Source organism: Melanotaenia boesemani, chromosome 11, assembly GCF_017639745.1.
Source record: "Melanotaenia boesemani isolate fMelBoe1 chromosome 11, fMelBoe1.pri, whole genome shotgun sequence".
NCBI classification, from domain to species: domain Eukaryota; kingdom Metazoa; phylum Chordata; class Actinopteri; order Atheriniformes; family Melanotaeniidae; genus Melanotaenia; species Melanotaenia boesemani.
The window spans coordinates 29,093,007-29,105,015 of record NC_055692.1 but is presented as its reverse complement, the minus strand read 5'-3'; the positions used below and the strand labels follow the sequence as shown (position 1 = coordinate 29,105,015).

The following is a 12,009-nucleotide window of genomic DNA, read 5'->3' as shown; positions in this document are numbered from 1 at the left end:
AAAAAAAAAAAATCAAAACATAAATATCACGTCAACCAGGCGCCATCTTCTGTTCTGAGAAGAGCTTGTATACCATGAGGGTTTCTGCACATTTCTTACTCCAGCTGTTACAGGCTTAAACTGGTGCCATTTCATTTCTGCTGCTTTGTATGCTTCTGCATTTTAGGACTAAGTATTGAAACACATCTTAATTCACCACATTTAACAATTGCTAAATACTTATAGAGTAGGCCTTTAATAAGCTATGGCAGCTACTGATTTTTAAAAAAAAATACACAATGGAAAATAGATTTATATATATATATATATATATATGTATACATATATATATATAGGTAACTTATGACTTAAATGTAAAAGAAAATTGTGCTTTTAATAGTTATATTTAGTAGAATCTGCATGCTCGTTTTTTCTCCTCCCCCTTATGAAAAACACTAAGCATGTTCTGCTTATCAATTCATTCAAACCCTACAAAACTTACATACACATTAAACAATTTCTACCAAGAATTAAAGGTAAAGTGAGAATTACATGAAGGCAAGGTTTTACTCATTCTTGCTTATGAAGTGTTACTTCAATTACTTTTAGGCTGCTTGCATATGCACCATGTGACTAAATGTTTTGAGCATCTAAATGTTGCTTTTCAGACTTCAGAAGATTTTTTTTTTGACATGTGCACAGATGACGCTCCTAGTAACTCACTTCTGACAGTGAAACAGCTGGTGGTTGTGCAGGAATGAAGAAAGATGTACATCACTACTATCACTTCAGGTGTTTAATACTATTTTTAGTACAGAGAAAGAGTTGGGGGTTGTTCGGGGTGGGGGGTGGGGGGGGGGGGGTTATATATGCTATGTGAGTATAAATGCATGTTCCTGCATGCAACTGTAATTTTTTTTTCTCCCGTTATGCAGTTTATTTTTGTTTTAATATGAGAGGATTGATTTTTCATGTAAAGCACTTTGTGTTGCCCAAGCATGAAAAGAGCTTTATAAATAAAGTTTGACTGATACAGTTTCATCTTCCTGCCTTGATTTCCACTTTTCTTTTAAACATAGTTCACATGGAGCACTGCAGTCACATATGCTGTGGCAAACTGGCTGGAACCGAAGGCTCAAGATTTATCAACATTTTGGGTCGTATTGATATAATTTTGAAATAACAGTGCAAAGAAAAACCGAAGAATTTTAAACACATTTAATTTTTATTGACAACTTATAATGCAAACCAAAAATGCAGTTGCTTCCTTCAGAAGTTAATAGAGCTGATATTTTCATATAGGCCTAGTAAGTCCTAGTAAATCTTGGTTCAACTCATTTCATTTACATGCTGCCAAGAATACAAAATGAAAAACATTTTTTAAATTCACATGAGAAAGAATAGTCACTTTTTTTTAAATAAAAAAGGGGAAAAAAAGCATGTTTTTTTTTTCTGGATAACTCTGTTCTTCAATGTAGTGTGCTCCTGAAAAAGAAGAAAAAAGAATTATAACAACCACTCGGTGCCCAGAAAGGAGTTTGAGTTTATTGCCATTTGGCCTATTTTCCATTATTATTACTTTTTTTTGGCTGTGTGTTTTTTTTATATATTCATTGTGCAATGAAAGATAATTAGATAAATGAACAACAGAATATATCATAAACCAATATTTATTCACTATAGATTATTGAAATATATCTAATGTTGAAAGGAAGAAATTTGAGCATTAAATTAAATAAGAATTTCTAATTCGATGGCAGAAACACATCTAAAATATTTTTTAAAATGTGGCAACAACAAGGCAGGGGAAAAACATGGAGAAACATGTTGCAACTAATTTAAACAGGGCAGTAAATCGATTACACAGACAGTGTCTCTAAGGTAGAGAAGTTCATCCGTTTGCAATTTTATTGAAAGTTTTTAGAACCTGGAGACACCTCTGCATAAGGCACATGGAAAACAAAAGAACTTCCGACCCCAAGAAGGGCATAGAAGAGCATATTGTCCCATCCAAACAGTCTTTTTCAGAGAAGACATCGAATGGTTCAGCAAGACAAAGCTAAACTGCCTGTATTACAACAGCACAACACACACACACACACACAACAGCAGCAACTAATTCAGAATGCTGCTGCTCATGTCCTCAAAAAGACCAAATGAAAAAGGCAACAAATCACTCTGGTTCTCAGATCATTATGATCTTTGTGCCCTGAAGAACTGAACTTAAAATGATGCTGCTGGTGTACAAGGCTCTGAAGGTTTCTGGTCCCCCATGTGAGCCACCAAGACTTCTAAGATCACCTGGGTCAAGTTTATTTTCCATCCAGAGAGATAAAAACTAAACATTGAGAATAGTTTTTATGCCCCTATTATCTGAAACAAACTACCAGAAACCCTAATGTCTGCTCCTTTTAATCTACCTAATTTAATCTCTTGTAATGTACATTTGAATAAAAATGATGCCTTATGCATGCAATGTCCTATTTATATAAATTTGCCTCAACTGATAACATTTGGCAAATTATAAAATTACGAAACAAAATATGACACTGAGCTGTCCACAATCATTTCATTCATCCTGGATGATGCTCTTCTGTCAAGGTCCAACAGTTGGTCTCAGTTCCCAGACAGGACGTGGATTACGACAAATATTTTGTGGGACAGCAGTGGTTCTAATATGGAAAGCCTTCCTTATGTGCAACATGTGGTGGCCATGTAGTTGAGTTTTTTCAGCCACACCCACATTTAGCAAACGCCACAAGTCGAGACCAAATTTTGGGCCCAACAAAAATGCACATTTGGGTCAAACATTTTTTGTTAACTAGGTTGTATGCTACTTGTATAACAAAGACTTTAAATGTCTTTACTTAATTTCAACAATTATAGGTTTGATCCCCTGAAATAATGCCTCCAAAAAGGTGATATACTGAATGATGCTTCAGGGAATAATACATTTTAAGAATGGGTGAGTAGGATGGAAAAATAGACTAAGAGCAATGTGGGAAACAGAGCCAAACACAAAACATATGCCCATTATTAAATACACAAGAAATTTCCCCAGTGACCATTATTAGTTTTATTTCCTGTATTTAATCATTTGAATCAAGTTTTTTACTGTTTTAAAGGACACACACTATATTGCCAAAAGTATTGGCTCACCTGCCTTGACTCTTGTATGAATTTAATAGGACATCCCAAAAATGAGTTCATGTGACGTTGGCCCACCCTTTGCAGCCATAACAGTGTAAACTCTTCTGGGAAGGCTTTCCTCAAGGGTTAGGAGTGTGTTTATTGGAATTTTTTTATCATTCCTCTAGAAGCGCAGATCAAACAAAGGTCTGGCTCTCAGCCTCCTATCATCAGGACTTCAGGCCAGTCAAGGTAATCCACCCCAAAGTCGATCATCCATGTCTTTATGGATTTTGCTTTGTGGACTGGTGCACAGTCATGTTGGAACAGGAAAGGGTCACTCCCAAACTATTCGTACAAAGTTGGGAGCATGGAATTGTCTAAAATCTTAGTATGCTGAAGCATTTAGAGTTCCTTTCACTGGAACTAAGGGGCCAAGCCCAGTTCAAGAAAAGCAACCCCAAACCATAATCCCCCCTCCACCGAACTTTACAGATGGTGATGCTAGATCCGTCTCTCCAGAGAAATCGTCTTCATTGATCCAGAGTCTAGCGGCGGTGTTTTCTATACCACTGCAACGCTATGCATTGCTTTTGGTGATGTATGGCTTGGATGTAGCTGCTCGGCCGTGGAAACCCAATCCATGAAGCTCTCTGCTCTTGAGCTGATCTGAAGGCAACATGAAAAGTTTGGAGGTCTAGCAATCAAATGCAGAAAGTTTCTGACCTCAGCATCTGTCAACCCCACTCAGTCAGTTTTACGGGGCCTACCACTTTGTGGCTGAGCTGTCGTTCCCAATTGCTTCCACTTTTGTGATGATACCACTGACAGCTGATTGTGGAATATTTAGGAGTGAGGAAATTTCACGACTAGACTTGAACAGGTGGCATCCTATCACAGAACCACGCTGGAATTCACTGAGCTCCTGAGAGCGACCCATTCCTTCACAAATGTTTGTAGAAACAGTCTGCATGCCTCGGCACTTGATTTTTATACACCTGTGGCCATGGATGTGATTAAAACAGTTATTTGGATGGGTGAGCGAATACTTTTCCAATATAGCTCAGAGAGGTAGAGATAAGCTGCAGACACCAAGCCTTTAGTCAAATTCCTGAATGATCAAAACAAACAGGAAAATAATTTGTAAATTCATAAATTTAACAAGGAAAAGTGTTTTTATTTTTTTTTTTTCTATTCCAAAATGTTCAACTGTAGCTCAGGTGGTAGAGTGGCTGCCTTGGTCATCTAAAAGGTTGCTGGATGGAACGCCAACTCCCCACCTTAATGTGTCAAAGTGTCTGGACAAGATATTGGACCCCATGTTTCCTCAATGTATTCCTCACTTTTAAGTTACTGTGGATAAAAAATACCAGCTAAATAAATATAATGCAATTAAAGTGATCAGTGAGTTAAAGGGACTTTTCTTGCAAATACAGCAAAGGAATTAACGTTTATCAAAAAAGCTGTTTTTTATTATTGTACTTACAGTTTTCACTGCCATAACTTGATAATTCTCCCCTCAGAAAAACGCAACACAATATTTTCCATAAATATCTTTTGTGAGATCATGACAGACTTCAGCTTTCTTCAACTAATGACTAGATAAATTACTCATTTTAAAGTGCACAAAGTTCCATCAAGCAGTGGATAAAATAGTTGCTTGTTGAAATATAATAGTGGATTTTATTTATGCAGCGCTTTTCAAGGCATCCAAAGTGCATTTACTTTGTATCCATTATTCATTCATTCCTCATTAATACATGGTGATGGTAAGCTACATGTGTAGCCACAGCTACCCTAATGCAGACTGATGGAAATGAGACAACCAATCTCTCCAACATTCATAAACCGGCGATGCAAACACTGGCATACACCACCACCATCAGTGGGGCACGCTTTTTATCATCACACATTACCCTGGCTTACAGCTGTTGGTGAAACTATAAGGGAACAATGCAGCAGGAATTCTTATCTGCAGACAGATGCATTGCTGGTTATAGTCAATGTATGTGTGTGAGGGTTTATTTCCTTTCGTCCATTAAGAATTAGAGACCATCTAAACTCGGGCAACTACTGACATGAGATAGTACAGTAAATGGTAAATAAACAGACCCATTAACAGCTAAACATTTATAAGAAGTTTACTTGCAGGTTTGAATGATACTATCTGTAATTTTTACTAGCTCTTGAATATCCTTCATCTTGAAAGCACAAGGCTAAAATTGTCTTACATGATAACACACCTGCAACACATGACTTTCATGGTATATGGAAGTGGATCTATCCCTCCCAGGGCATTTACACAGTTACACCGTAAGTTCTTTCCAGCTTTCCTTTCTGCCTTTGATTGCACCAACAATAATAAAAAATAATAAATAATACTTCCACATCTCTAATTTGGGATTTTAGTGAGCGATACTGAACTCTGGATTTGTCCATGTTTAAAAAACGTGAAAGGAAGGTAGATCTTTAATCTAGTACCACTGTGGTAAATAAACATCTATTGTGTGACTGATTGCTACGATTTTAGTCCTCAGAACTAGAAATGTCAAGTGAAAAAATGTTTTTCTTTCTGCAGATGTTTATAACAGTGTACATAGTTTTGATGCCAACGTGTTTAGTGTCCTGGCGTAAGGGATTATTCTGGAGCCGTAGACAACAGTTCTGGTCAAACTGGGCAGTACTGCTGGGTTCAGACTTCATCATTCCAACACTAGAGGGCAGTGGAGCACTTCATTTCAATGTCCTTTAAATGTTTGAAAACAAAGTCAGTGTAAAAAGTAAGAGGGGTAACTACTTCTGTGTACTAGAGTTGTGAACACAGAATCACCAGCATAATCCAATTTGAAGCAAACCAGAAGAATTTAATCTGTGTGGCTGGCTCATATGTGCTGTGTCAGATGGTCAGCAACAGCAGGAGATATGCCACAATCTCTTCTGTGTGTCTTTTTATACAAATAATCCATAGAAAATATATCTTCAAAATGGTCAAACCAACCACTAGGGGGCAACACTTACATACTTTTTGGACAAAATGCATGTCTACTACAACAACTTACCACTTCTCATGAGAAAAAAAAAGATAGTCAATTATAAACCTTGACAATTATAAGCCTGCTAGTGGCAGATATACTCTTGGAGTTGGAAGAAGAAAATACACTTCAAGTTTTCAAGTCATCTTCTTGCCCAATGCTTGCCTGATTGCCTTTAAGGCATTCAGCTATTAAAAAGGTCAATATTTCTCACCTTGTATGTTTCCCAGACTGATCCAAATCATCTGTTGTAAACATTCAGCATGGTTGAGACATCTGTTGAATGAAGCAGAATGAAGAAGAAGAAAGAAGTTAAGACCATGTTCTTGAGAAAGGACAAGTCATGAGAAGTTCTATTTTTGTAGATTAACTCATCTGATTCCCGGCTTTATTACTTTTCTATTTCTCTGTCAAATCACTTCTGTCAACACAATGGTACAAATATGAAATCTAGAGGGGAGAAGAACATGTCCTAGCTAAACCTCTTTACTATAAAATCATTCAATCAGATGATGATGCACTGGTGATGACATTTTGATTGTCTCAGATGTTAGACAATCAATGCTCCGTGCTGATTGCCTGTTGTAATTGTGGAGCACAACTGCCAGATCATTTTTGGAAATCAAATGTGGGTGATTGCTTGTATTGTTAGAGTTAATCTTTCAAGCTTTGCACATGAAACCTTCTGTTTGGGAGGCTGTATTGTCTGTTTACAACAGATTTTTGAATGAATCTATTACTTTGACCATATTCTGTAATGAGTGGGTTCTTGATTAATGACGCGTACACAACTGATGTTTATTCTGTCAAACTAAAAGCTTAAGACACAGAAAAGTCTTTTTTAGACATTCAGATGTTGCTTTAACATTTTTTTTTCTTTGTCCTTAAAAGTTAAGAGTTCTATTCAATGTTTTGAGGGTGAAATAAATGAAGAACAAACAAATTAAAAAATGACCACTGGAGTTCTTGAGATCTTGTTTCTTGAATTCAAATTTTTAATCAATTTAACCTCTTTGAAAAGAAACAGGCTGCATCCCACCTTTCTCAGACGCATTATACACTCACTGGCCACTTTATTACACTCTTAGACAACATTTTGTTTCAACATAAACTTCATAAGTGATTAGGGATCATTTTATGTATAAGCAGTGTTTTTCTAATAGTTAAACACTTTGTAGTGTGTTAATGATTAAGAAAGATAACTGAACATGTAATGTTTGTGTTAGAGGGGGTGGGGCTACTTATAAAACTCAGCATAAAAAGGGTCGGGACAGTTTAATGAGATCATTTTGTGTGTATGAATGTGTGTGTTTTTGTGTATGTGTGGGCATATGTGATGTATGCACATGTATGTGTGACTTGTGGGTTTGTGGTCTGGGGGCTTGATGGGTTAAGTTTTTTTGGTTTATGATTTTAAAGTAGTTTGTTTGCATTTTTGTATTAAAGAGTGCTTGACTGATTGATAAACACTGATGTGTAAATGCATCAGATTTTAGCCAATGGCTAATTTTAATCTGCGGTCCCTCGGCCATTCATATCAATTTATAAATTAATTGTAAATTACTTTGGAAACCTGTGCTTTAACATAACGAGGAAGATGAAGATTAGCCCATTGAGTGATGCTGCTCCAGATCAAAACTTGAAAGTTCATCTTCATTACTGCTGCACCACAGAAGCTCCCTGACAAGCAATCAGAGGGAGAGTAGCAGACAGATACAGAAAGAAGAGTGACATTAAGTAAGAAGAGTTACCAAAGGTTGATCAGGTGCTACTTGGATGATGAACTGGTATGCAGGCATCACACAGTGTTGCAACACCAGTCTGTTCATATCTCTGTCTTCACTTGCCGGTTCCAGTGGCATGGCAAACCCATCATCCATGTGCTCCTCCATGTCCAGGAACTGTCAAGCCAAAACAAAAAATGAAAACTCTGCAGATAGCAAACAACATTTTAAGCTCTAAAACACAAGATCATGTTGCTTTAAGTTAACAAAAAGACCTGCCACGCATCAGCATCCAATCATTTGCTACTCAGTTTGCTTCCACTTCCTTATTCAGACAGCCTTTTAAATTTAGTCTGAGTCTTAAGTCTTTTGTTTTTAGAATTAAAATAAAAATAAATTAAAGAGGGTACCATAACTCTGGGGGAAGTTATGCCAGCAGGGGCGCAACACGTACCAGTGGGCAAACGATTAAACAACAACAGACATTTCAACTATCAAAAGAAGAAAAATGATGAGGTATATCTTGCCCTAAGCTTGACAAGACAACGGTCAAGTAATGGTGGGTAATGAGGAGAGAACACAGTGTGCTGTATGTCTAAAAATATCAGCATCTGACAAGATTGAATGTACTCAGTGTTGTTGTAATTAACAGTATTTTTTCTATATCTTCAGCGTGTAGGTCATATTAACACACACGCCCACACAGAGAAAAAAAGAAAAACATTTGTACTTTGTCTTGAACTGCTGCTATAAAAATGAACAGAACAGTTTTCCTCTGACTTTACTGACACTAGATTTTTCTCTTGCATGGACATCACTACTAAACAAAAATATTATCAAGTTCCAACTTTCTCATATAGAAGCTGGCAGATCAACTTTGAGGGGTTTCATCTTTTCCCCCTCCAGTTTCCTCTATATATGTCTCTTTTGTTCTTTAACTTTACTCAGTTAAAAGGTTGCAGATTGTGTCTGTTTGGCTTTTTAAGCTGATTTCTTAAAGTTCAATAGACAAAGATTTCTAAAAACATCAGAAAAAAAAAACAAGATGGCCAGAAGCAGTTTATATGTTTTGTTTGGTCTCAACTTAATGTCACTGTACAAGTTGAATTACCGTTCTTAAAAGGAATTTAATCATTTTATTCACTCCTGCAGCCGGCAGCTCTTAAACAACATTTTACCTCATAATCAAGCACTTAACTGCAAACTTCATTTAAACTTGTGCTGATTTTGTTTTTGAAGGGTAAATCACATAAGTGTTTTGGTAAAAATTTCCTCCTCCACATTATCTAAGAGAGAAAAAAAATCTTAAATGACAATTTAAATGAGATGTTTCAGAAAATATTAAGAGGCAAAATAATTGAAAATCCTCCAACACTATTTTGCCAGGGGGTATCTGTATACACAAATGGCCAGTGAGGCATATTTTGAAAAGAAACACTCACATCATCTATTCTCCACAGGTCACTTCCCAAGCCTTCAGTCTGACCATAAGTGATTGCATTCTTTAGGAAATCAGTCCCACTGCCATTATTCTAGGAAATAAGGGGGAGAGAAAAACAGTCATTTTATTATAACAGTACCACCTTTTGATGAGGAAATTTAAATGGATTACTCACATTGTCAGTATCCTGCAAAACAGCGAGGAGGAGTCGAATGTACTCTGTTGCTGCTTTGAGCGTGTCCACTTTACTGGGCTTTCTGTCTGGCTGCATTAGTGGCACCATGCGTTTCAGGCGGGAGAACATGGTATTTAGGTTCCTGATCTGCAGAGAAAAGACTGAAGATTGATACATACATTTTTGAAAAATATGAACGCTGATGATTTCATCTGCTGGAATGACACAAAATTTGTTATTGTTTTAAAATCTGCTGGTAGCATGTTAAACACTGTTGACAAAACTCCCAAATAAATGGTAGTACTCATGTGTACAACACTGACTGGAAAAGGGGGGACACATAAAAGGAGGTCTAGGTCTAGCTTTTAGGAACTATTTAATTATTACAACTAAATTGGTCATTAATAAAAAAAAAAAATGTAAAACAAATTTTTGGAAAAAGCAAACAGATATTTTTTTTTACTGACGTTTACTTGGGATGCTCCATCATTGTATGATTTTAATCACTGCTGCACAAAACCTTATTGCATTAATAGTGAGAATAATATTCAAACCAAGTTTTATCAGTGCTTCTTCACCATTTTGACTGTTTAACTTTGCAAAGTGGTCACATCTGGTGGTGGCATGACCTTTACATTCTTTTAAAATTTAAATAGTTTGGATAGACAATTACCACCCATATAAGCAGCTGGTGAGATGATGCTGTATGAATGCTGCACTGTCATGGAGAACATGCTAATGTTGATTAAAGAAGTTCATTTCATGCTGCATTCACTTGAACTTGGACATCTGGAGTTTATCCAGGTTAAGGTCAGTCACAAAAATAAAACTACATTAATTAAAAATAAATTATTTAATTTTTATTGTAGCTAAACTTTTAATAATACTCACTCTTTGCCGTTCCTTGGCATTGACCAGTTCCCTCTTTTTAACAGTGTCACTGAAATCCTCCGCGACGAAATATAAACCGTTTCTTCCGCGCTTGAACTTCTCAATGCAGCTGTAAAAAGGCAGCGCAGACTCGCCTGTCAGACGCTTCAAAATGTCGCTCATTAATTCTGCCTCAGGTACCTTCATTTTTACAGACGTCGTCAAAATCTGTCCCCCTTTTATCGCCTGGACTGTCTACAACATGGCCTCGTGTATCCCTGTTAGTCCGTGCAGGTCTCTGTGAGGACGAATACTCACACCTGTGCCGCTATAATTAATTAGGCCCTCGCGGAAGTCGTAGCCCATCCATTAGATAGGCTATATGTAGGCGGCCTATGTGTTTAAGCCTCCAAGGCTGCATCATTTCTGATATGGTTTGATTACCGTGTTAAAACGTGCTTTTTAATCCAGTTAATTCAAGCTAATCCATAGAAAATTTCATCTTGTTGCTGATAGTTAAGCTAAAAACTGAACTGTACATTTTGCAGTACAGGTGTGAAATAGAGTTGCCACCAGTCCCGTTTTTCCCAGAATTGTTCTCTTTTTTTACAAGCTGTCCCGGGAAAAATAAAATCTCTCCCGGGACACAATTTGTCCCGGTTTTTCGGGGAAAATGCAAAAACCTTATTTGATTTCCTTCGTTCTGTAGTCTACAGATGTCCTCTGTGTTAATGTGGCTGTACGTCACACGCAAGTGACGTGCCCAAGCGCTGAAAGTGGCCCGCGCAAGCCAAGCAGGCCAGGGAGGGAAACTTGATGGAAGACAGACAGCAAGCTGAATCAGGCGTCCGTCTTATTTTCGCCAAGTAACCCTAAATATAGGGTGACTCATCAAAATTATCAGCTGATATCTACTCTGTTTTGCCTAGCAGTCAGCATTGTGTATGAGAGATTTTGATCCGTAAAAAATTAAAAATATTAACAGGACTTTGTCTCTGTCTCCTATGTCTGAATTTCATGTTAATTTAGTTTGAACTGATAATAATCCCCGATTCCTCTGCCCCAAACTTTATGTCCAGTGTCCCTTTTTTCCACAAATCCAAGGTGGCAACCCTAGTGTGAAAGCTTTCATTTTCATTTTATGAGCTGGAAGATTGGTATATTTCTCTACCCTTGATGCCACAGCCCGTTAAATTATTGCTAAATTATAGCTTAATACAGGGGTGCCCAAGTTCTGTCCTCGAGATCTACCATCCGGCAACTTTTAGATGCAACCCTTCTCCAACACACTTGTATCAGATGTCATCTGCATGTCATTTAGCTCTGCAGAGGACCGAACTTAGGCACCCCTGGCTTAATACTTATGAGTCACTTTTAAAAATTTAAATATAACCTACCCTCTGAAATGCAAGGATGTGAACGCATTGTATAAAAGCCAGTTTCAGTGTTTAGATTGAATAAATTCAGTGCACTAGCTTGTATTGGGCTGTATGGTGGTTCGCACCGCTGTTTCACAGGCTCCTGATACAAACCAAACTGAGGCCGTTTTGTGTGGAGTTTGCTTGGTCTTGGTCCTTCCAGAGACATGCTTGTGAAGTTAATCAGTGATTTAAAATCATCTCTAATTTCATTTTACTTATATGAACTCAAAAATGACTT

General features: G+C 37.2%; 1 protein-coding gene across 2 annotated transcripts; it reads right to left on the bottom strand.

The window, feature by feature from the left end:
• Positions 1 to 1,182: 1,182 nt before the first annotated feature.
• Positions 1,183 to 10,708, bottom strand: figla (folliculogenesis specific bHLH transcription factor). 2 transcript variants are annotated; one of them, XM_041999805.1, is made up of 6 exons: positions 10,372 to 10,705; positions 9,481 to 9,627; positions 9,307 to 9,396; positions 7,892 to 8,041; positions 6,355 to 6,416; positions 1,183 to 1,464 (listed from the first exon to the last, which is right to left on the bottom strand). In XM_041999805.1, exons 1-5 carry the CDS (start codon positions 10,555 to 10,557, stop codon positions 6,399 to 6,401), a joined length of 591 nt encoding a protein of 196 aa, XP_041855739.1. In that variant the 5' UTR covers positions 10,558 to 10,705; the 3' UTR covers positions 1,183 to 1,464; positions 6,355 to 6,398. The 2 variants fall into 2 exon arrangements, with proteins under 2 accessions (XP_041855739.1, XP_041855740.1); XM_041999806.1 differs by lacking the exons at positions 1,183 to 1,464; positions 6,355 to 6,416; positions 7,892 to 8,041 and adding an exon at positions 9,007 to 9,150 and having other exon boundaries at positions 10,372 to 10,708.
• Between the last annotated feature and the right edge of the window lie 1,301 nt (positions 10,709 to 12,009).

What these genes read in the sequence shown, in the direction of transcription:
- figla (XM_041999805.1), bottom strand. Translation starts at nt 10,557, where the DNA reads ATGAAGGTACCTGAGGCAGAATTAATGAGCGACATTTTGAAGCGTCTG. An exon ending in TTTTGCAGGATACTGACAAT is followed by an intron (nt 9,397 to 9,480) that starts GTGAGTAATCCA and finishes CTTATTTCCTAG; the next exon opens with AATAATGGCAGTGGGACTGA. An exon ending in ACCTGTGGAGAATAGATGAT is followed by an intron (nt 8,042 to 9,306) that starts GTGAGTGTTTCT and finishes TTGGCTTGACAG; the next exon opens with TTCCTGGACATGGAGGAGCA.